The 25,713-nt window shown below is 41.0% G+C and overlaps 1 protein-coding gene across 6 annotated transcripts in view; it reads left to right on the top strand.

The window, feature by feature from the left end:
* Positions 1–13,530, top strand: part of TPX2 (TPX2 microtubule nucleation factor) — a 53,091-nt gene extending 39,561 nt beyond the window's left edge. For 3 of the 6 annotated variants that reach the window (XM_036752414.1, XM_036752416.1, XM_036752415.1), the window contains 6 exons: positions 2,779–2,874; positions 4,202–4,381; positions 6,729–6,881; positions 7,624–7,735; positions 11,271–11,458; positions 13,028–13,530. In XM_036752414.1, coding sequence (XP_036608309.1) covers positions 2,779–2,874; positions 4,202–4,381; positions 6,729–6,881; positions 7,624–7,735; positions 11,271–11,458; positions 13,028–13,138 — 840 coding nt within the window. In that variant the 3' untranslated portion in view covers positions 13,139–13,530. The remainder of the gene's footprint in view (positions 1–2,778; positions 2,875–4,201; positions 4,382–6,728; positions 6,882–7,623; positions 7,736–11,270; positions 11,459–13,027) is intronic. The other 3 variants (XM_036752418.1, XM_036752419.1, XM_036752417.1) reach the window with 3 other exon arrangements.
* Positions 13,531–25,713: the final 12,183 nt, after the last annotated feature.

The following is a 25,713-nucleotide window of genomic DNA, read 5'->3' as shown; positions in this document are numbered from 1 at the left end:
TGTATCAGAGCTGGGATTCACACTCTGATTTTCCTGGCTCCAGAGTGCAAGGATCTACCCAAGGTGCTGCTTTCCTGTCTCAAGCCCTATCCTTGCCAAACTGGAAAACCCAAACAGTTTCTAATGGATTCACAGTTTTATTGATTGTACTGGATTTTAAGGCATTTGTTATCTCACTGTTTTTTTTTTCTTTTTTGATAAATTTATTATTTATTTTTAACATTCTTTTAAAGTTTTGAGTTCCAAACTCTCCCTCCATGCTACCCCTCCCTCACCCACTGAGAAGGTAGTATTATGTGAATAACACCTGTGAAATCATGTAAAACGTGTTTCTGTATTAGCCATATTTTTACAAAAAAGCAAGAAAAATATAGGAACTGAGGAAATTCTATTTAATTTGCATTCAGAGTTCATCACTTTTCTCTCTGGATATAGATAGCATTTTTCATCATTTGGAATTGTCCTAGATCATTGTATTGTAGTAGTCGAGTCTTTCACAGTTGATCATTATTACAACATTGCTGTTGCTGTGCACAATGATATCCTCGTTCTTCTCACTTCTGTTTGCCCCAGTACATTTAGGTCTTGCCATGTTTTTCTGAAACTCCACCCTGTCATTTCTTTGGGCACAATTGTATTCCATCATCATCATTTGCCATAACTTGTTCAGCCATTCCCCAATTGATGAGCATCTCCTTGATTTCCAGTCTTTGTCACTACAAAAATAGCTGCTACAATATTTTTGTACATATAGGTTCTTTTTTCTTTGATTTCTTTGAGATACAGATCATGTAGTGATATTGCTGAGTCAAAGGGTATGCACAGTTTTATAGGTCTTTGAGCATAGTTCCAGGTTGTTTTCTAGAATGGTTGTACAAGTTCACTACTCCACCAACAATTCATTAGTGTACGTCAGGCCTGTATAATGGACTGCCAAAGGATTTCTGGTGGTTTGTGAAAAATGTCGAGGAAAACATTCTTTGCATGTAGAGGAGATCTTTTGGTGTGCCATAAACAACCTGTGGAATGCAGGCAGCCCATACATATTTTCCCCTCATCTCCTCCAGCATTTGTCACTTGTGATCCATTGAGGTGGTAATTCAGAATTGTTTTAATTTGAATTTCTCTAATCAGTTATTTATAGCATTTTTCGCATGATTACAGATAGCTTTGATTTCTTCTTCTGAAAACTGCCTGTTTATATCCTTTGGCCATTTATCAATTGGAGAATGACTTTTATTTTTATAAATTTTGACTTAGTTCTATACTTTGTATATTTGAGAAATGAGGTCTTTGTCAGAGAAACTTGCTGTAAAAATTTTTGATACTACTTCATTGTCTATGGTACCTTTTAGCAAAATGTAGTTTCCCTGATTGTCCCTTTTAATTAGATCTGGTTTTGCTTTTTCTTTGAAAGATGTACACTGTGCAGTGATCTTACTTTGATTTTCTGTTCTTGGCCAAGTTTCTGTAGATGATCTGCAGTGTAAATATTTTAGTCTTGATAAATGCAGGTAGGCTGGGAATCAGAAGGCTTGGACTCTAGTTCTGGCTCTGTGACCTTGGGTACATCATTTCTCCTTTTGGGGTCTCTTTGCTCGTCAGTAAAATGAGAGAATTGACTAGATCACATAAGGCCTTGACAGTTCTCAGAGTTCTGTTCCTGTTCTTTTGTTTTGCCTACCAAATCTCTTGGCTCTCTAGCAGCTACTGTCTTTTGTTGTTAAGGGGTCCCCTAAACTTGTCATTTTGAGTTGCCATATTTTCCAGAAACACTGGACCCAGTAAACTTACATTTTCTAATCCAACAACCATATATTCATAAGGGATGTTATTTAGGTCAGACCTACAGTCTGATGGTTTTCACTGCTTTTTTCAATTTAAGTCTAAATTTTGCAATAAGTTATGATCTGAACATTTTATGCCATATACCAAAATAAGCAAGCCCCAAATGGGTAATGGTCTTTTTTTTTTTTTTTTTTGAGGCAGTTGTGGATAAGTGACTTGCCCATGGTCCCACAGCTAGTGAGTGTTTGAGGACTCAGGTCCTCCTATCTTCAAGGCTGTGCTATCCACTTCGCCATGTAGCTACCCCAGAGGGAATGGTATCTTAACATATACATCAGGACCTTTTAAGTATTAAAAATGTTTTGCCATTCAGAGTCATCATCTTGAATGCCTATACTTCTTGGCACTTTCCCCTTAAGGTGGAATTCGACCCTCAATTTGTTACTATGGCAAGCTTCCAAGTGCAGCCTGCTATCTCCTGTACCATTTATTTTATCAATGTCGCTTTTGCTCAGAATTGTTTTAGGAACTCCTCTTGGAATTGTCTTTAGGCCCAGTGATACTTTTTATAAAGAACTTTTTAAAGTTTTGCTGGTGCCTTTTGTTTTTAGGGTAGTTCTTACCTCTGAAGAACCTTCCCTTTAACAAAGAATAAAGTTCATGACTTTTTTTAAAAAAATTCTAAATGGTGACCTTGATTTTTTTTTTCTGGATGTGGTTACAAAGTATTTATGAGCCATGGCTGGTAAATACAACAGACAGTGAACTAAGTGTGTCAGTAAAATAATGAGACTGATTATCTTGTGTGTATTAAATGTTGAAGGTGTCATTTAACTCTGTAGACTCTGAATGTCAATCAAGGTTCTCTGGGTAGGTCCTTAGAAAGGTGACTAGCTGGTATGTAAACTTCAGGGCAGTCTTTGTTTTCCTGGGAGACCTTGTGGTAGACTCAGCGGCTTAGCTAACGCACCCTTTTCTCCTTCCTTCCAGGGTATTCCAGAGAAGAAAAAGCTCCCTACCACAATTCCCAAATCTCCTGCCTTTGCCCTGAAGAACAGAGTCCGTGTGTTCACCAGAGAAGATGAGGTGATTTGAGGAGGGGATGGGCAGGGGTTCAATCCACTGACGTTTTCTCCTCAAACATGTACCCTTCCTACTATAGTTGGTAGAGTTCAGAGTTTACCATCGTCTAGAATTGACTTTTCAGAAGTGAGTTCAGAAATTCTAGCCCCTGGTTTGCTATGTAGAGGGGTGTTGTCGTGAGTACGTGTGCACACACACACTGTAAGCTTTATATGTACAGGGCCTCATTGGCTCTTGAGAGTAGAGTTGAGGGGGCTGGACACAATGGATCAATTTACAACTCAGGAAGGCACTTAGATCTTGCAGTAGAGATTAGCCCCTGAAACTGGCCATTGTGCTGTCTTTGGTTTCTAACCCCTATCCTGGAGTATACACAGACTGTTACCAAGTTGCCATGGACTCTTAAAAGTCACATAAAGGGGTGTCATCTGTCTGATCTCTTTTTGCCCCAAGGTCTCAGCTCCAACAGATGTGCTGCGTGGCAAAGTTTCATGAAATCTATATGTGTAAACTGTCATTGATCAGGCTAGTTTCTTATTTCCTCTCCTAAATCGTCTATAAATATCTCTATGGATAGGGTAATTTTATAGCAGGTATCAAACATAAGGTTTTTTTTAGGCACATTTGTAACTAAAATACTTGTTAACTCTGAACCAAAGCCATTTATATGGTCTCAGTCTTGCTTTGGAAGAGGGAGCATGGCATAGTGGATAGGACCTTGGGCATGGAGTCAGCAAGCCCAGAATTCAAGTCTCGCCTCAGACACTTACTAGCAGTGTGATCTAGGACAAGTCACTGAACCTCTCTGGGCGTCACTGGCCTACTGGTAAAATGAGGGGGTTCGATCGAATAGTCTCCAAGGCTCCTTCCAGCTCTAAATGAATGATTCTGTGTACCCCAGAGATACACTTTTGTGTGGTTTGACAGTGAAACAGAGGTACACTCCTTATTACAGTGAGCCGAATGGGAAGATAGTAGGCAGTGGGATCCAAAATAAGATTGAGCTGTTTCATATCTGTGTTCAGACATAAGTAACTTTAGTGTTCACTTAATGGAATGCTTTTATTCTACTCAGAAACTTTATATAGTCTGGGAGTTTTTATAGCTCTCTGAACTTTTCAAAGTTCTTTTATATAAATTCTTTCATAGGTGTTATTCCTATTTGCTGCATGAGAGAACAGGCCAGGAGAGGGTGATTGACTTGCCTACGATTGTATTATGTAGCTAGTTAGTGGTAGGTCAAGTTTCCTTAGGCCTAGCCCCCCATCTTTAGCATTCAAAGTTCCTGGTATGGAGGAGCTGTATTTGTGACTGGACTTTTCCCTCTTAGGAAGAAGAAGAACCAACAGGGATCATCAAATCTAACCCCATGCCACACTATGGGGTGCCCTTTAAGCCGCGAATCCCAGAACAGAGAACTGTGGAGGTTTGCCCCTTCTCTTTTGATTCCCGGGACAAAGAGAGGCAATTGCAAAAGGAGAAGAAAGTAAAAGAGCTGCAAAAAATAGAGGTAACTGTTTGGATTTTTGCACTGATACTGAATGATGAATATAGTGAGCTTGTCAAAGGTGGGTGTATTAGCTTTCAGTTGTTACAGCCTAAGTATTTTCCTTTTTCTTATCTCGTTCAATCCTGGAACTATATGGGCCAACGGTGTGGTGTAACTACCCAGAACAGCCATTCAATATGTGGTATCCAGAATGAGTTCCGCTATATTTTGTGGTGGTTAGATGAGATTTGGAATATTGTGTGTTCTTTTGGGATTTTCGGAGGGATGGTTACAGACTAGTGCCACTAAGATGGTGTTATGTCAGGGGATATGTCCTAAGTATTGGTTAGGTAACTAGGGAAGTGTAGAGAAGAGATGGCATGGGAGAAAGGGGTGATAACCGCATCTTTCAAACATTTGAAATGTTATTGTTTGGAAGAAAGTGTCCTGGGGGAACTGGCACCAATGGGTAAAAATTATACTGAGCAAACCCACTCAATCTAGGTAAGAGTCTCTTCACAGTTAGAGCTGTCTAGCAATGGAATAGGCTGCTGGAACAGCTGTTGCATTCTCTGTCAACCTGGTGGGGAGGTGGGGTGGGAAGACTCAATGAAGACCTGATGAGATGTTGTAGAGACGATTCCTACAGGGAGTAAAGTATTAGGTTATTTTACCTCTGAGCTATAGAATCCTAAAATTAGAAGGGATTTGATAGGCTGGTTATCTAGTCCAGCTGGTGCAGGAACAGATGTTTAATAAACTCTACAATATTCCTAACCAATACTCATTTAACACCCCCCCACACACACACACACCCATCCTTAGTGATAGGGATGGGGGAAAGGGGGAAGAGGAATGTGGCATTGTTTACCAAGGCAGTCCATTCTCCCTTTGGACAGCTTGGATTGTTAAGAAGCTTTTTTTTTATTTCACAGGCTGAAGACAGCTTTCTATAGTTTCCAGGCATTTTTCTTTTGTTAATACCTTAGAACCTCTGCACAAGATAAGAGCCATCTAACCTTATCCATGATGAGAACTTCTCATTTTACAGGCAGGTGCCCAGAGACATAAAGTGGGTTGCTGTGACTTCCAAAGGCCTGGTCCCCTTTTTATGTCAGGAAGGCATCTCTCAGCTTGATGAACTTTGTTGATTATCCTTGATGTAGGGATCATTCTTGGGAGGGGAAATGCCACTGGGAACTAATTAAAATTTAATTATGGGTGTAGAAAGAACAGAATCTGTGAATTACTAACAATATATATTCCTTGAGGGCAGGGACTGTTTTTGTTTTTTGTAGTCTGGTGGCCTAGCATAGTACTTGACAAATATTAGACACTTAATAAGTGCCTGTTGAATTAAAATATGGACTTAGTAATCCTATTTATTTATTCATTTAAAAACATTCTGAGAGTGGGTCCATAGGCTTTACTAGACTGACCAGTCCACAACACAGAAAAGGTTAGGAATCCATGTACTGGACCATGTTGCTGTTAACATCTTTACTTGCCTTCCTTCTCTGGGCTCTTTGAAATTTAGACAGTTGTCTTACTATACAAATTTGACTCCCTTGTGGGCAGTTCCAGGACCCTGCATCTGCACAGGCTCTGACTCCTGACAGGCTGCTGCAGCCTCACGTAAGGGTTCCAGTATGGGGCAGTCCCACACTGAGGGGGCACAGCCATGCAGAACCCCATGAGGGGACAGGTGGGGAGGTCTGTGGAATGGTGCACTTACATTAAGCGAGAACTGATTGTACCCTTAGATTCTCTTGGTCACTGGGGTTGTTGAGTAGCAGGAAAAGCTTAGGAATCAGAGGTATAGCTTTGGCATGTTGTAAATAACTGCCTTTGGACCCATCTATGGTTTCATTTAGAAACTAGTACTCAGTACCCAATAGCAGAGATTTCTGCTGCTATCTGACCATCTGCTTCCCACCTTGGCCGAGGAATTAATGTAGTATAAAGATCTATGTATATACAGGGTTAGATTATAGAGAAAGGGTGTGCTGCCTCAAGAAAGTCTGTCCCTCCAGTGTTCAGCCTGGATGTGGTCTTGTTTGGAAGTTTTTGCTTTTGGGTCAGAGCCTTGGCCTAAGGGAGAAGAATCTCATCCAGTGTCCCAGGGCAACACACGAATCTCTCAGAAGGCCACCTTCCCCACCCCCCCACTGGTCTGTCTCTGTATGTGTTAAGAAGAAATTGGCTATTATAGTTTGAGCTGGTCATATTGCTATCAGTAGTAATCACTGATGATAACCAATCCTTGATCAATTTGTCTAGGCATATCTGAGATTGTAGCTCTGAGGCCCCATCTATGTCTTGCAGTAAATTATATCTCCTACTCACTTATTTTTGTCATTTTTTTTAGGAGCAGGTGCCTAAATTCAAGGCACAGCCCTTGCCTCAGTTTGACACTGTTAGCCTGCCAGAAAAGAAAGTGAAGACTCTAACCCAGCTTGAACCTTTCCACCTGCAGACAGATGAGAGAGGAGCTCTTAAGGCTCAGACCTGGAAGCAACAGGTGGGCACAGAGGGAGAGCAGTGGGGAAGTTACTAAGAGCAGATGGACCCATTGCACTGGAAGTCTGTCTGGTGACATAAGGATTACATTTCAGAGAGTAGCAATCTCAGCAGTTAACTGGGACATCTCACCATTTACTAGATTTCTTAGAGGGGGGACTATCTTTAAGAACTTAACTAATCAATTTGGTAGATTGGTTTATTTTACACTCTGGAACTCTGTAAACCTGGTTGTTGTATTCTATTATATTGGTGCATTGACAAGTAGAGTATAGATGGTAAGAATGCTTTCTCAGTAGAGTGTGCTCAGTAGAGAGTGTTAGATAGTGGATAACATGAAAATGGTGAATCAGTTGTCAACTAAATGTTGCCTTATTTGAGAGCTGTGTCCTTAGCTTATCTGAAAAAAAATCCCAGAGAAGCCCTAAATCTCCCATTGTTTTCACCAATTATTTAGAGCCTCTGTCTAAGGGATACTATGACCTTAACCCCTGTTTGTAGGAAATCCCTTCCCTTGCCACCAGAGAGTTCTACTTCCCAGGAACTAGGTGAATTCCAACCACTGGTGGTGCTTTCTGGCAGAATGTCCAATCCAGGTGATTATTGTTTTGTGATGGCTGATTGTCTAGGCTTCTGTAATCTCACCTTGGTGGACAAGGATCCCTTCACTAGTGGAGAGTGAGCTGAAGAAATGTAGCTAATCTCAGTTATGGTTGACTTCTTTTCCTCTTTATTTTCTAAAGCTTGAAGAAGATTTAAAGCAGCAGAAAGAAGCAGCTTGTTTCAAAGCTCGTCCAAATACTGTCATCCATCAGGAGCCCTTTGTTCCCAAAAAAGAAAAAAAACCAGCATCAGGTGGGATTATTATGTCTGCTTCCGAAGTACTTGGGCTGGTGATTGAAGAATCAGTGAGGCTCGCAGGGGCCAGGAAGCTGCTGAGACTTGGTAGTTCAGCTCAGTCAGTTGTGTTGGTGTAACACTGTGCCACTAAAGAACAGGCGCTTTTGGAGAAAGGGGGAGCATGGCAGCTGGGTTCAGTTCAGAGAGGCAGAATCAAGAGCTTGGGTAGATTGGGCACTTCAACAGGAAGTACAGGTTTTCCCAGCTGTATTGTATTGGATAGGTGAGGGCAGTAAGAACCAGGCGGTCTCTTCTAGGATTAGGTCTCCAGGACATCTCCCATACAAGGTATTGTTAGAAATTGCTTTAATGGAATTGTAGTGTAGGGGGTGCTTTCTTTGAGCACTGGCCTGGTACTCAGGATCCCTAAGCCCTGAGGGCCAGCTTCTCCTCTTTCTCAAGGGCCCTTCTGGTGCTGTGGCATTTTTTAACTTTCATTTTTACATATAATTAGGCATTGCATGGCACTGAATTTCGCAGGTAAAGTGCATGTCTGCAGGTATTATTGTTCTGTCTGTCCATAACTTAAGTTTGCTGTTGTCAGACAAGATAATAGAGTATGAGGTTTGGAGTCCCAGGACCTAGGTTCAGATCCTGCCTCTGCTTCTTCTGGTGACTTGCCCAAGTCACTTATGGTCTCCGGATCTTAGTTCCCTTAGTTGTACATGGAGCAGGTTAAACTAGACGATCTCTAAGCCTTCTTCCAGCCCTAAGTTCCAGGGAGACGTAGAAACCCTGTTTTCTGAGCTCAGCTTTTGACCTTCTAGTTGTACTAATATTCTCCTATCTATTTTTTCTTGCTTGTTTTTTTTTTATTAGTAAGAAGCAAAAGACAAGAGAAAACCAGTTGATATCAAGAATTTAAGATTTTTTTTAAACTTGCAGGGGATATTTTGAAGGCTACTCACATTCAGCTCAATCTTCTGTATTTGTTACACTGCACAATGATGACCTGAAGCACTGTAAAGCAGTACAGTCTTACAGAGATAAAGCAATCACTAGTATTTGTTGTTGTTTAGACGTTTTTCAGTCACGTCCCACTCTCCATGACCCATTTGGGGTTTTCTTGGCAAAGATACTGCAGTGGTTTGCCATTTCCTTCTCCAGCTCATTTTATAGATGAAGAAACTGAGGCAGACAGGGTTAAGTGACTTGCCCAGGGTCATACAACTTGTGTCTGAGGCTAAATTCGAACTCAGGTCCTCCTGACTTCAGGTCCAACACTCTTTCCACTGTGCCACCTAGCTGCTCTCATCTCTAGTATACCACATTTAATAAGTTATAAAAATTCCAAAACCCATTTAAGAAAATTTTGACAATTTGGGGCTGAAATATTCATTCTTTGAGTACCCTTACTAATCAAGTTATTGCTATAGGCATGAATTTTGTATACTTTATAAAATTTCAAGCTTATTAGATGGCAGAAAATCTAGAAGTAAACCTTACATTATTAGTTTTTGTAGATTTTTGCTCTTTAATTGGTAGACAAAACAATTTTGACATAAGTAGCTACATCAAATTTTGGAGAACAAAAATAGAAAAATGTTTCTTGTCCTCACTGGGAAGGCCAACCCTCACTAACCATTTCATAGGCTTCAGTGGTTAACCATTCTGTCTAGGTCTTTTCAAATGTAGAAAAAAATGAAACTCTTCCTTTTTTTTTTTTTTTTTTGTCATCAGCGGGGCTCTGTATGCAGCAAGTCACCCCTTGCCAGAAAGCAATTCCTTCCTCTGAGGGAAGTAGGACTTTCCACCATGTCTGTGCATTCAAGGCCCGCTTAGTGCCATTTTCCTGCAGTTTGAGCCCTGATAAGTCCAAATGGATACTCTCCAGCTCATGATGCAGTATAATTCCATAGGCAAAAAGTATTAACTGATTTACATTTGACATACATTAATTTGATTCTCACAACAACCCTGTGAGGTAGGTGCTATTATTTACTTTTTTATTAGACTGTTACACATCAGCAGACTTAATAACTATCCACATTTAAGTTAATTGATTTCTATGCATAAAGAATCTTTTTTTTCGGAGAGAGAAAGGCAGGGCAATTGGGGTTAAGTGACTTGCCCAAGGTCACGCAGCTAGTAAGTGTGTCAAGTGTCTGAGGCTGGATTCGAACTCAGGTCCTCCTGACTCCAGGGCTGGTGCTCTATTCACTGCGCCACCTAGCTGCCCCAGTGCATAAAGCTTCAAAACACTTTTTCCTCTCAGTCTGCATCAGTGTTTTCTATTCATTCACATACACTTTTACACAGATGATTGTAATTCGTGTATAATCCAGTTGTACAGTTCTGCTTTTTACTTTGTATTCTTTTGTAAATATGTCCAGGTTTCTTTATACTTTTCATCTTCGTCCATCATTATTGCTTAATAACATTTCATTGGATGAGTGTGCCACAACTTACTTAACCATTGATGATAATTAGGTTATTTTCAGTCCTTTGCAGTTTCATGTAATGCTTCCGTGAAAATCTTTGGAATAGACAACTTTTTTAGTTTGTTTTGATGGTACTTTTAAAGTACTTTCCTAACAAAGGAATTAGTGGGTTGAAAGGTATACTTATATTTTGTAACTTCTATTATTTCCTGTTATTTTGCTTGCTAGGAAGATTTTCAGTTTTTATTCCACTGGCAATGAATTCCTGTTTTGCCACAGTCCTTCCAGTATTGAATTTAGTTGTTTTTATTTATTTTTACCAATTTGATGGGCGTGAGATCATACCTAAAAGGTATCTTGATTTATATCTTTTTGATTATTAGTAAAGTTAAGCATTTTTCCAAGGTTATTAATAGTTTCTGCCTCTTTTGAAAATTATATGTCACTGACTTTTTAATAGTTTCTGTTAATAGGTATTAATCAAGTTTCTACGTCATATTTGCTATAAGTATTTTTCCCAGGCTGTTATTTTTCTTTTACTTGCTTTTAGTTACATAGAAAATATACAAATCTTTCATCATAGTCAAACATGTCTGTCCTGTCTCCATTAATTTCTTCTATTTGTTGACTTGAATAAAATGTGTCTAATTTCCATGATTGAGATCAATATTAAATTCTATTTTCTTAGAATTCTTTTTTTATGTTTGTATCTCATTCTGCTGGAATTCATAGACATTCTTTGATATAAGATGTGGGTCTAAATTGCTTTTCCACCTAACCGACAGGCACCTTCCCAAGTCCATTGGTTAAATGATGAATCCTTTCCCCAGTTACTATTTTCTAAAAGTTTATCAATTGCTAATCTTTTGAGGATATATTTGGCTATGTGTTTTGTCTATCCGTTCAGTTGCATTGATCTATATCTTTTTTTTTTTTTTTTTGCCTAGTAACATTTTTGATAATCTCTTTGTCATATATTTTAAAGTCTGAGTACCTTCCTTTATTAGTTTTCTTTTCAGTGTGCCTCTTGTCATATCTTTTTCCATATAAATTTGCTTATGGTTTTGTCTAGTTCTATAAAGGTTCTCCTTGTCTGTCTCTATGCTCAGAGGACCTTTCTGGTTCCATAGTTCAGGAACCTTTTCAGCTGGCAACAGAAAGGAGAGCCAGAGAACGGCAGGAATTTGAGAAGCAGGTGGCTGAGGTTGAGGCGCAGAAAGCCCAGAAGCTTGAGGAGGCCAGGCAACGAGAAGAGGAGCGGAAGAAGGAGGAACTAGCGAAACTGCGACAAGAATTGGTAACGGAATAGATGTCTTGGGAGGGGTCGCCTCAGAGGTTCACCATGCTCTGCTCTGTCATTCATTCGTTAGGTCACTCTTTGGCATATGTTCCAGAGCAAACAAGGGAATCTGTGATTTGAACAAGTAACTGGATACTTGCCTTTGAGCACTAGAAGGGCAGGATTTTAAGAATACCTCAAAGGACTAACTAGCCTCAGTTGATACAGGGCATTTTTTTTAATAGAGTGGGAAAAAATTTATTTCGGAGTAAAATTATAATATTTTTTGCATCAGCTGATTTGTCTGGTCCTCCCAGTGTTAATTGGTTCTGTTCCTCATCGATGGTGTAGTGAGCACTCTCCATTGGTTTTGGAATTATGAGACTTGAGTCTTGGTGACCCTGAGCAAATTACTTAATCTCTTAGGATTCCAGTTTCTTTATCTGTAAATGAATGAAAAAGCATTCATTAAGCCTTTACTCCAAGCCCACTTAGCACAATTCTCCAAGCATTGTGCTAAGCTCTGGGGATAAAAATAGAAAAAATTGAGATCGTCCCTGCTTTCATGGAGTTCACAAAGTTAAGTTCCAAGGAGGCAAAGGTGGGCGGTTGGTAAGGCCCAGGGATCCTTAGGTTATACGTCAGGAGCGTAGGTGGGAGTGCCGAGTCTGTAAGGCTGGTAGTATGGCCTAGAAGCCTTAAGAGGCTGTGGCAGGGTAGATGGTGAGACCTGATTATTCGCTGAGTGGAAAGAAGAGACTCGGCGGCAAGTCCCATCCTCCTCTAGCTGTATTAACAGTCCAGCAGTCCGTATTGGATTTGGGGTGGCCCAGTATGGGGAGAAGAGTACCTCTGCTGGGAGGCAGTCTGCCCTGTACCTCACCATCCCATATAGGTCCTGTGGAGTAGGAATAAGTATTTACGATTGGCCAGCAGGGAGACTGTGAGGAAAGCATGTTTTAAATTTGTAAGTGGTATAAAAATATTAGTTGTCATTATTCACTACTACTACTACTACTACCACCACTACTACCACCACCACGGCTTACTGAAAATTAGCACAGTGTATTTAAAAAATATTAAAACCATCCCCAAGGGCAAATATGATACTATGCTTATAGATTATGTACTCTCCAACTCTCTTTCCCCTGCTTCCCAACTAGTGCCCACAGTTGTGGTCAGCCCCTGATTCTGCGTGACCCCACGGGCTCATAGTCATGCTTGCCTCACCAGATTTTGAGCTTCAAGAGGAATGGAACAACAACTTAAATTTTTTCCCTTATTCCTTATAGTACCTAGCACAGTCCTGGTTACAAGAGCGCCCATTCATCTTCCCCTGAGCCTCCTCCCAAGATGGTTTTGTTACTATACTTCTGCGGTTTCTAATGCTTTGTAATTTATTTAATGACTCCTTTTTGGTAAAGCGAGCATACCGTACTTGTCATCTATTGATTCATAGTGAGTGATTTAGTCTGAAATGGCTCAAAATTGGAGTGGAATTCATTGTTGTTTTTAATTCCAACCTGAAAACTGAGTGACGGGTGCACAACAGACGATTGCCGTTTCTTTCTTTTGTGCTCCCTGTAGGTACACAAGGCGAACCCTATCCGCAGATACCAGGGTGTGGAAGTGAAGCCCAGTGACCAGCCGTTGACCTTACCAGTGTCTCCCAAGTTTTCTACCAGATTCCAGTGTTAAGCCACAGCTTCCTGTGTTTGTGGGTGCTCTTTCCTTGTGTGAGGTAGAGGCACAGTTCGCTACAAGTCAAGAGTCTTTGCGTGCTTTACCACTGGGCACATCGAACACATTGCTATCAACTGTCTTAACTGTGCCTCACCCTTGAAGACTTCCGGCGTGTGTAATTGATGCAAGGAAAGCATTCTTATGTCCATAATGGATTTTATCTAATCTAACCACGTAGCTGCTTCCTTGTAGTATGGGTTGGCCATTAATATGCGTCTTAATTCTTATGCGTCTTATTTTCAGCATAGTGTTGTATGTATCCTATTAGTCCATTCTTTTTTAAAACAAGAAAATAAAGATACTTAAATTTAGAGACCCACAGCTTAAATCACAATTGTGGGTGAGGATCTCTGTCTCAACTGCTTTCCTTTTTTCATTCTCTCACCTTTCTCTTCCCACCCTTTGCTTTCTTTCAAGAGAGTAGGGCTGGCTCTAGAGAACTTTTAGCTTTCCCTTGCTAACAGAGAGAAAACTCGCCTAAGCAAATCTTCATTTGTACTAATGAGTGATAAGGCCAGATGGATGAATGAAATTCACAGGATGTTCCAGAAAACTTTATTGTAGCCATCACTTAAAGCTCACATACTGCATCTTTGCCAGAGCTACTATAAGAAACATTTAATGGATCTGAACTCCTTTCCATCTTTTTTTCTCCATTTCTCCAAACTCACCTGCTACCCCCTCAAACACACACACATATGTCCTGCGGTGTTGCCAACAAGCCAGAACTGGGGGAAAAAAGGATGAAAAGAGCCTGGATAGAATAATAAAATCTCTGTAAGAAGAATTGGAAGGAACCTGAGAAATCATCTAATCCAGCAGCCGTACCTGATGGAGAATTCCTATCCGCAAGACTACAAAAGGTGGTTATCTATTCCCACCTTTATTAAAACTTTATTAAAACACTCTGTAATGGCAGAATCCTGTTTCACTCTTGAATAGCTAATCACTTATATTGAGTGAGAATTTGCATCTCCCCCCCCGCCCCCCCCAAAATAAATTTGTTTATACTTTGCCTGTTTGTATGTGAGAAAGAATTTATGAGATTGCAGTAGAGGCTTGTTCTTTTTGGTAAGTCTGAACTAGACCCAGGGAAACTGAAAATAGTTTGGGGTATTCAAACCGGAGGAAAAGTTGGTTATCAGCTGGCATTGATATCTAGTTATTTAAGTCCGTGCTAGCCGTAAGATTTTCTAATAGGTTAAGATTCAAGAAATCATTGTCTGTGGTTGTGCAGCCCTGGCTTTGATATCATGCGGGTTTTAGATCTTGCAGCTTTGTGTTTGTACGAAGAGATTGAGTCATCTTGGGTAGGTAAATCACAGTGTGTCTCTGTGAGTTGCCAAAAGCCTAATGGGGAAGAATAATAGGATGGGTTGATGGGAAAATTGACTGTATTGTTATTCAAACTGTGAGTTCCATGGGACCTCCCTGGTATTTGATGGTTGTGAAGAGAGATTCCATGAGAGAGAGAATTCCAATATTAGCATTATTTTTCCCTCTTAAAATAGTAGATCAGCCTCATCATGGCATAGAGATGTGACCCAGAGTTCTCGAGGTTATGGCAATACAGCATCAGCTCTGGAGGGACCAGTGTTGGACTACATGTCACTAAGAACTGGGCTGATTAAGTTTGAAGAGGCTCGTTGCCAAATTGACCACATCAAGCCCTTTTTTTTGTTTGTTTTAAATGTGTATCCCATTGGGTCTTCTCTTATAATAAAGATTTTAAAAGAAAGAGAGGAAACCTTAGCTGAGCAGAAAAATAAATGAATAGATTACCTCTGACAGTAATTTGTAATTTTTTAACCCTCTAGGTTATCTCTGTCCCATCCTGCAGTGAAGTAAAAGATGTATTCTTTCTTCTCTGGGTCCAAATTTGGTTATTTTAATCACACAGTACTCAGTTTCGTTTTATTGTCCTGCTTATGTTGTTGTAGTCATTGTATGTATGACTTTCCTTGTTATGCTTACTTTACTCTGCATCAGTTCGTGTAGGTCCCATTTTTTTTAAAAATTCTGCACATTGGTTATATCTAAAATCTTTTCATTCATGTACCACAATCTATTTAGTCATTTCACAATTGATGGGTATCCTATTTTGTGTCCAGTTCTTAGCTACCAAAAACAAAAAGTGCTCCCATGAGTATTGGAGAAACAGTTAATTTGGATAAAAATCTTTGCAGCAAGTTTTTCTGACAAATGTTTCATTTATAAGATTTATAAGGAACTTGATTCAGATTTTAAGAAGAGCCATTCCCTGATTGGTAGTCAAAGGGTATGAACAAGCATTTTTTAAGGCAATCAATGGAGCTATCTATAGCCGTGTGAAAAAATGTTCCAGTCATTAGTTATTAGAGAATGAACATTAAAGCAACACCCATCAGACCGGCAAAGTTGGGAGGAGGTGCCAGTAAACTGGTACATTAATGCGCTGTTGGCAGATCTATGAATTGGTTTAGTCATTCTGGGAAGAAATTTGGCACTGTGCCCATAAAGTTATTGAACTCTGCATGTGCTGTTGGCCAGCAATACCACTACTAGGCCTGTACCTGCAAAGAAAGTGGAAAAGTCCCTTTTTTGTGATGGCAAAGAACTAAGGATGAGTGTCCATCAGTTGGAATGGCTAAACAAATTATTATATATTAACATGATGGAATACTGTTTTACTGTAAGACAAGATGAATAAGAAAGTTACTAAGAAACCTGGGAAGCTTTGTATGAATTGATGCAGAGAAGTAAAAACCAGGGGAACAATTTATACTCTAATAACACTGTTAATGTGTTGAGTACTTTTGAAATTAATGCACTATGGAACTTTCAGTGATTCAAGAGGACTGGTGGAGAGGAGTGCTTCTCACCCTCGACAGATGAGGGACTAAATGAGGCACCCGTTTTTGGACCTGGCTAATGTGGTAATTTGTTTTGTTGGGCTATGCATTTTATAAGTTTTTAATTTTCTTCTTTTTAGTAGGGAGAGGGGCAGGTACTAGGAGATGCTTGTTAATTGGAACTAAACAATGTACTAATGTGACTATCTTTCTATAGCCTCTCCACGTGGACAGTTTCAGTCTTTTGTCTGTCTTTGACAATTTGCTGGGTGTGAAATGAAACCTCAGAATGCTTTTGATTTATATTTCTCTTATTTTATTCTTCCTTATGGCTAATAGTGTGCTATTCTTTTGAGAACTGTTTGCTCTTATATTTTATCCATAGGGGAATGGCTCATATATTTTTCTTAACTGGTATATATCTTAGATACCATGCCTAGACATTATTTGATGCAAAAAGTTTTTTTTTCCCAATTTGTAGTTTTCTTAATGGATTTTCATGCAAAAGTTTTTTAATTTCATGTAACCAAAATTACGACTTATAGTTTTGTTATCTCCTCTTCTCCTTATTTAATTAAAAATTCCCCCCCCCCCAAGCTATATGTAGAAAAAAATATCTTCATCCATTTTCTTCTAGGGTTTGTTTTTTTTTAACATTACCTTTTATATTTGAGTATCCACTTAGAACTTACTGTCATCTGTTATCTAAAATGCTCATGGCTACATCAGCTCTTAAAGACTGTTTTACTAAGTTGAAAGAGGGGCTTTGACTGATATTAGGGGAAGTACCTGCACTGATAAAGCCACAGGTGCTTGAAATGTCAAAGAAAGCTTGTAGAAAATGTACTTACATGTAACAGTTTTCCATCTAAAATGGTTTTTATTTTCTCTTATTTTTACTCCCCAATTTTTACTAGCTTCCTTCAATCCCAAGGCACTTCCAGTGCCTCAGGACCAAAATGTGTGTCTGTCCAATACGTTTGAGTCCCTTCAGTGTTTTGTGGCCAGATTTAGTTTGGGAAATACTGACCTGGTGGATCTGAGACCAGAACACAGCTTTGTTTGCTTCTGTACGGTTTCCCTCTGTGGTCGCCTCTATGCCTTGTAGCTGATGGCCTGAGACCTGACCAACCTTGAGGCAATTTGTGTAACAGTTGCCAAGGCTAAGGTGAACTCCTGTAGAAGCAAGTGAGCTGGCCAGGGATTGGGGGTTAGACCAATGTGCCCCCTGTGATAATGAGGGCTTGACCACCGATTCATTTCCTTTTGCCCATAACATGTTGAGGCAGGTTGGCAGTGTCCTATTATAGTTTGTTGCCAGGGAAGTCCTTGGTGCTGAGAGAGGCAGTTAAAAAGCATTCAACTCTGTGTTTCTTTCTCTCCTTTTGGACGAGCAGGGTGAGTTACAGCCCCAGGGGCAAGGATTCAGGTAGGAACGTTGTTAACATTCTGAATCTGGAGCCACCTTCTGCCTTGCAGCCTGCTGGGATACTCAATTTAGACAACATATAAAGTTTCCTGGAGATGGGACAAGCCCTGGCTCTGGTGGTGAGCTTGCTCAAACCTATGGAAAGAGCCGAAAGGTTAAAGTGTGTTCTGCTCTGGGCAGTGACGAGGGTGTAACCAGGGAGCTGGCATGCTTGATCCCCAGCCAAATATTCCAGGACAGTTTGTTATCCAGCTAAAGCTGGTTTGAAATTCAGGGGGCAAAGTCATTTGTGTTTTTTGTTTCCTTCCTTTATTCTCTCAGATGACATCTCTCTACGTGTGTCAGAGGAAATATTAGCATCACTGAAAATGCCAGAGCTTGCTTGCTTCCTTCATTTGTCCTGGGAGAGTGGCTGGGCTTCGGCCCAGTTGTGACCATTCTTATGTGCTGAAGGCTTCAGCTTCCCAGGGGGCCTGACAAGGGCAAACACCGGTTCATTCTGACGATTCACTGCAAGGGGGAGGGGACAGCAATAGAGAATGTTCCGTTCAATGGGCATTTGTTAAAGGAGAACACTGCTAGATTCAAGGCAGTAGAGAAACTACTGGTTCTGGAGTCAGAGGATCTGGATTTAAATCCTTGCTTTACTAAGTGTGTTATGTAAAGCAAGGCTGTGAGCCTGTCATTGGTAAGATGTAGGGGCTTAGAGTATGTCTCAGAGGCTCCTTTTAGCTGTACCTGACCCCAACCTTCTCATAGAGGAGACAATACAAAGTGCTACATGGAATCCAGCGTCATAAGCAGCAGGGCCAGTATTCAAACCAGTGACCTCCCAGCTACAAAACCAGTGTTCTTGCTGCAATATCACAGCATTCTGGGCGCAAGGACTGTGGTGATTAAAGCAGAAAAATGAGAGTGCTTTTCTATAGTCAGTTTTTTTCTGTTTGCTCATTTTCCCAGCCTATTACTTGACTTTTTAACTCTTTGCTAAAGAAGATCTCTGCTTCCGGTGTGGAGGGCAAACTATCCCAAGCTTCAGGGGTTTTGTGCAGCTATTTTCAGAGATACTTCTTAGGGACCTGTAAATTTTTAGTCCTTCCAAGGTGGTACGATCTAAGGAGAGGTATTTAGTGCTCTCCTGCCCTGTGCTCTTGTCTGTGAGTGACCACAAGCACTCTTTTGTGCCCTGAGACTGTGAAAAGGTTTCCCTCTCCTCTGCTGCTACAAGCTCTGCCATGCTAGTGCTTCTTGCCCCAGGACTGTGATCCAGATCCAAGTATGGGCCAAGCGACAGAGTCCTGCCTCAATGCCAGCAAAGAGACCCCTGTAATCTCCTTCTGACCAGTTGTTCGATGTCTTTACTTGTCTGTGGGCTGAGAGCTCCAGAAGTAGCCGCTGCTGCCGCCAATTCCACCATAAGAATTTTTGCCAAAGGGGCAGGTAGGTGGCTCAGTGAATAGAGCACCAGTGCTGGAATCAGGAGGACCTGAGTTCAAACCCAGCCTCAGACACTTATTAGCTATGTGACCCAGGACAAGTTACTTAACCCCGATTGCCCCTCTCCCCCCACCAAAAAAAAAACCAAAAAAGACAGAAACCTAAATGAATTGTAGTTAAGTGTTGTGCCTAACGTTAACTCATTTATATAATGTTTAAAGAGCACACTTCCTCCCCACCCCTAATTCTGTAAGTGGATTCTCTCCATTTTTACAAATAAGGAAAGAGGCTTTGAGAGATTGAGTGATTTACCTATTGTGACATTGCTTGTAAGTTTTTGGAGGTGGATTTTGAGCTTAGGTCTTCTGATTTTGTGTCTGGTTCTTAAATACCACTACTTTCACCTGCTTCCTAGTTTTCATTTTAATTTTTTTTGTGGGTTTTTTTTCCTGAGCAGCATAAGATTTTCTGAGTTGGCAATAGGATGAACTGTTAAACTTCATAGAGAATTTTAACCCACGGTGTTGTGAAAAACAGTCTGGGGGGTAGTGTTTTCTCTTGTTCAGTGATTAAGTGGACTGCAACATCCTTAGACTCACCCCTTCCCTAGGTGACTTGAAAATGAATTTGAGCATTCCCTCTGACCCAGCAATGCCACTCCTAGGCCTGTAAGCCAAAGAGATCAAAGGAAAAAGAAAATGTGCTATATTGCTAAAGATATTTACAGTAGCTCTTTTTGTGGTGGCAAAGAACTAGAAACTTAAGAGATTTCCCATCTGTTGCAACTACTGATCAAATTATGTCATGAATGTAATGGAATACTATTGTGCTGTAAGACATGACCAAGGAGATGATTTTAGAGAAACCTGGGAAGACTGGGATGAACTGAAACAGGAGTTGACTAGAACCAGGAAAACACTTAAAATGAACAGTTTTGCCTTAAGAACTGTGATTCCAGAGGACTGGTGATAAAGAATTCTATCTACCTCCTAACAGAGAAGCAATGGACTAAGACATTTTTGGACATGGTCAAGATGAGAATTTGTTTTACTTGAAAGAGAAAGAAAAAATGCTTAATTGAAAAAAAAATTTTAACTTTTAAAAATGAATTTGAATTTGCTCTGTACAAGCAAGGCAGCATGTTGTAGTGGAAAGCATGTTAATCCCAAAGACCTGAATTCAAATCCTAGACCCCGCAGATAAAGACACGTCACTTAATTTATAAGTGCTTCAGGTTCCTAATCCATAAAAATGGGGGTGATAGTTCTTGAATCACCAAGAAAATTTGTTTCGAAGAAGCTATGTTCAGTTTGATTGAATGGGACCTGAGTTCAAAACCTGCCTCTGAGACATGATTCCTCATCTGTAAAATGGAGATGGTAGCGGCACCTCCTTCACAGTATGGTTGTGAGGATCCAATATAAAGAATGTTGGCAAAGTATTCGGAAGCCCTTGAGTGCTTCTATAAACACCAGCTAGATGACTCAGCGGATAGAGTGCCTGCTTTGGACTTGAGAGACCTCAGTTCAAATCTAGCCTGGATGCATCTTATCTATGTGACCCTGCGAGAGTCGTTTAACCTGTTTCATTTTCCTCGTGTATCAAATGGGAATGGTGGTAGCATCTACCTCCCAGGGTTGGCACAGTGCCAAACATATTGCTATATGAATGTTAGCTGTATTATTGTTAATAAAATATTTTCTTGTAGCCTCCACTTTAAATTCTTGCCTCAGCCACCAGCCCTGCCCGTCCCTGTGGAAAGGTAGCATTTGGACTTACGTGTGAAATCTGTCACAAGCCAGTGTGTCCCTGGAGGACTCTTTAAGGACTACTCTCGAAATAAAACTCCAATCTAGATCACTTCAAGGATAAATTCTTGACTGTCATCTGCCCCCCTGGCGTGCAGACATGCTCCTTAAGGTCTCTTGACCTTGGGAAATTTGAAAGACTGTTCAAAATGTTCGATTTTTTTTTCTTGTTGAGACTGGCACTTCTTACCTTGCCCAGGTTGGATATGCAATGACCACTCACTGTTCCAATGTCCCTGCTGGTGGCACTGAAGCTTTGATCTGCTCTTTCTGACCTGGCTTGGTTTAGTCCTTAGGCAGCTTGGTGCCCTCTTCCTCTGGGAGGTTCACCATTGTGGTGCAGGGCTTAATACAGATGCTTTGCTTAGCCTGCTGCAACTCAGTATTCCTGAATTCAAGCAATCCACCAGCCTCAGCACCCATGGTAACAGGAATTTCAAGCACATACCACCATGTCATCCCATCGGAGGGGGCTTGTTCAGTGCAATCTTATGATTAGTTACAGAATTGCCTAGCACAATCCTTGGCTTTCTGACTGACTTGGATGATGCTGCGACTTTCCATCAGGACAGATTGCAACACCTTCATGCCTTCTCAGCTTGTGCAACTCTTGTGCAGGTGTGACCCACCACACAAGAAGTTTTCCTTAAGTTCTTTAAATATTTCGTAGGTACCAGTTCAGCATTCGGAGTAACTTTTTCTTCTGGCTAGATCGCTGGTCCACCTCTTCTTTTAACCATTCATGTTTAAGGATATCACCATCCTAATAGTTGGCATTTTCTTAGCGCTTTAAGATTTACAAAGCATGTTCTTCACAACCTGGGAGATGATAGTGTATATAGTATTCTCACTTTATGGGTGAGGAAGTGTAGGCTCAGAGAAAAAGCGATCTTTTCAGCATCGTCTAGCTAGTGTGTGTTGGAGTTGAGTTCTTATTGCTTCCACCATTTGTATGCCACCCACAGGACTGGTACCTAAATCTTGCTATTTCTATTTTGCTCTGCCATTTGACTCAAACATGTGATCCATGGTGACTAGGGAATAAGGACATTTCCCCTGGTTACACAGGGGGAGAAAATGAAAGTGCCTTGGGCCATGAGGATGACTAGGAGCAGGTGACTATTAAATTGGATACTTGTGCATCCCCCCAGCTGGCTGATGTGAATTGGATATGACCATAGTTGAGTTATATAGACCATATTAACTGTCATTGGTATGTGTCACCAAGGGCTGCCAGAAGCCCCTGCTGATTTACCAAAAGCTGCACATTGCAGGGCACTGCCAGCCACAGGAGGCTAACAACAGTTAGCAAAGCCAGGAACAGGGCTTCTAGTAGAATGATACCTTGTGCGTACGTACATGAAGAACTTGACACAGGTCAGAACTGAGCGTATAAAGCCCAGCTCATTCTCTTTTTGTAGTCTGGGGGTGAAATTCAGACATTCAAGTTGATCAGATAGACGTTCATATCCCACCGCCCTCAAGGTGCTCTGTGCCAGGTTTGGAGGATATTTAAGGTTTGCAGAAGGCCTAGAAGAAATGAGTCGCAAAACTATCCAAAACGACCAAAGAAAGCATTCCGGAAAAGATGGCTGTTGAACTTGAAGGCTGAATAGGATTTCAATAGGTTGACAAGGAAAGGGAAAAAGAGATTTATGGAATGTTATCAGCAAAGGCACAGGAGTGGGGAAAGAATAGGCTGTGTGTTTTGGGGTGAGGTGGGGTGGTGCATCAAGGAGTCGAATTTGGCTGAAAGTGTCTTAGGAGATAAGGATAGAAAAGTGGGATGGTACCAGATCTTGGAGGACCTTAAAATTGAGAGAACCTTGGATTTTAATTTTATCCCTCAGGTCATAAAGAGTCATTAAAGAATTTAGAGCTTCCAATTATCTGACAACATGGCCTTTTCTCCTTAAGTGGATGTTTCTTATTTACATGTGGGCTTGTTCTCCCATGACTTGCTTAGTCTGCCGAGTGTATTTGCATCCTAGGGGGAGAGGAGTGAATGTAGGTTGTGAACACTCCCTAATCTTAATTCTCTCTCTGTCTTTTGTTGGTTGTTGCCTATAAACATGTCCAAAACTCCATCCTAAAAAACACCCCTTTGACTGTCATCTCAGATCCTCTTTCATAGCCAAAATCCTAGAGAAAGCTGTGTGTTAGTGTGACTTCTGATTCTACTTCCTTTCCTCTCACTCTCTTAATGTCTCTGCAGTCTGCTTTCCAATATCATTACTCAATGGAAACTGCTCTCCAAAGTTACCCCTGATGTCTTAATTGTCAAACCCAATAGCCTTTTCTCAGTCCTCATCCTTGATTTCTCTGCAGCTTATTCAATTTGACTAATCTTTCTTCTTCAAGTCACTTTCAAGACACAGCTTTCCTGTTTCTCTTCTAATATCAGACCATTTCTTGGGCTTCTTTATTGGATCTTCATCCATGGGAGTACCCAAACTTCTGTCCTGGATCCTCCTCTCTACACTCTCAGTAACTTCATTGATTCCAATGGAGTCAATTATCTCTTTGCAGATGACTCCTAGATATTTATATCCAGTCTCTCCTCAGCTCCAGCCCTAATTCACCAAAATTGCTTCTTAGTTTGAACTGGATTTCCTTTAGGTATCTCAAACTTGTGTCCAAAACAACTCACGTTTCTCCTTAAAACCTACACTTCTTTTTAACTTACCAGTTTCTGTCACGGGCATCACATCCATTCAGTCACACATGTTCACACCCTGAGTCAACCTCCATTATTGATTCCTCTCCACCCTACATCCAATCAGTTGCCAAGTTTTTATTTTTTTTTTCCAATTGACTTTCACAACATCTCTGGCATTTGTTCCTTTCTAACAGGGCTTCCTAGTTCATCACCTCTGCCTGGGCTATTATATCCCCCCAATTGATCTCCCTCAAGTTTCTTCCCATTCCAGTACATACACGGTTACCAGAGAAATTTTTGTAAAGCACGGTTCTGACCATGTCTGTTACTCCTTGCTCAGTAATCTCTAGTGCTTCTCTTTGATCTTTAGGATCAAATATAAACTCTTCTGTTTAACACTTGAAGCCCTATTCCAGACTACCTCTCCTTGGTTATTATGCATTATTCTCCTTCCAGCATTCTGTGATCCAGGCAAACTGGTCTTGCTATTCCTCACATACAATATTCCTTCTCCCATCCCTCTGCCTTTGCTTATGCAGGCTGTTTGCCATGTTTGGAATGCATACCTCCTTGCCTTCCTTCAAAGCTCAGCTTGAGGATACTTCCTACATGGTCTTTCCTATTCCCTCCAGCTGCTTCTGCCTCTACTCTGTCTGCTGCCCTCCCCCAGTTATTATGTATATACTTGGAATCAATTTTGTATATATTTCAGTACTTGTTATTTCCCCCAGTGGAATGGAAACTCCTGAAGGGCCCTTTTATTTTTGTCTTTGTATCCCCAGCAATTGGCTCAGTGGGTGTCACATGATAGGTTCATAATAAATGCTGATTGATTGATTTATGTGTCCAGGGACCATACCAGATTGCTTAAGCAATTTTCTGTGATGCCAACTGAGAAGCCTTTCTGCGTTCTGTTTGCATCAGAGACTAAAAGGTTCCTATGGTTTCCAGAGCCAGGACCTATAATTTCTGGCATGGCCCAATGCTCAGAGCAGAGTTTAGGTGAGGCATGAATCCTGCTTCCAAGGAACTTACTTAGATGGGATGCCTTGGTATGACAGGACATGGTCACGTCTTTCCATGGCCAGGTTCCCTGCCAGTCCTGCTTTATCCTTCAGAACTTCTCAGGGACTTAACTTATCCATGTAACCTGTTCTCATGACAATAGAAGTGAGTGGTGTTCATTCCTTTTAAGTGTGTGTGTGTGCATACATACATACATCTGTGTATATAGGTATATGTATGTATATGTATATATTTTTTTTAATCCATCTTTTATTTTTCACATCCTCGGAGTTTTCTCCAGTATCCCTCTCCTCCCAGAAAGCCATCCATTATACCAAATAACTTTAAAGGAAGAAGAGGAAGAAGAGGGAAAAAAATCAGTGAAACCAATCAATACATCAAAAAAGTCTGAAAATGCCCATGGAACTCCCCTGCAAAGGAGGTGGGGGCGGGGTGTCCTCTCATTGCTCCTCTCTGGAGTCATGCTTTTTTAATCTTTTTTTTTGGGGGGGGGTGCGGGGAAGGCAGGGCAATTGGGGTTAAGTGACTTGCCCAAGGTCACACAGCTAGTAAGTGTGTCAAGTGGCTGAGGCTGGATTTGAACTCGGGTCCTCCTGACTTCCAGGACTGGTGTTCTACTCACTGTGCCATCTAGCTGCCCCCATGCTTTTTTTTAAAAATATTTTTGCAACATTTGTTTTTGATTGGTGTTCTCATTATGTGCATTTTTTTTTTTGCTCTGCTTACTAATTTCACTCTGTGTCAGAACTGTCATGCTTCTCTGCATTCAGTTTGAAGCACACAAGGAAAGCAAGATTGAAAGAGGTTAAACAATTTGCCCAGGGTCACTCAGCTGTCTCTGGGTATCTGAGCCAGGATGGATGGAGATGAGGGAATGCCATTCTAACCTTGAGGAATGACATGAACGTGGGAGAGGTAGGGATGAGAACTGGTCCAGACGATTGGAGGATAAGAATACAGCGAGAGGAATTAGTAAATGGTGCTTTGTCTCTCTCCTGACTGCTCTACTTGAAACCAATGTTTGTCGAATGAGGCATATGGGAAACATGCTGTGAAAGGAGGAGACTTGAGTGCCCAGCTCCGCATACTTTTGTCAGTGTGTCACAGGGGGAGCAGAAAGGTGCCTTTAGGGCACTTACTTGAGCAGCATGTGTAGAGTGGATTGGAGAGAGGAGAGATTAAAGGCAGGAAGACCACCTCTGAGGCTCTCTGCCTGGCTCCTGATTTCAGCAGGGCCCATGGGCAACAGCTCAAGCCTGGCTGTGTCCACCCTGGTTCTTATGGTAACGGACCCAAGCAAATGGTATAAATAGCACAATGGCAGATAATCCAATGAGCCA

Source organism: Trichosurus vulpecula, chromosome 3 (genome assembly GCF_011100635.1).
Source record: "Trichosurus vulpecula isolate mTriVul1 chromosome 3, mTriVul1.pri, whole genome shotgun sequence".
NCBI classification, from domain to species: Eukaryota; Metazoa; Chordata; class Mammalia; order Diprotodontia; family Phalangeridae; genus Trichosurus; species Trichosurus vulpecula.
This window is presented reverse-complemented; position numbering and strand designations above follow the sequence as displayed.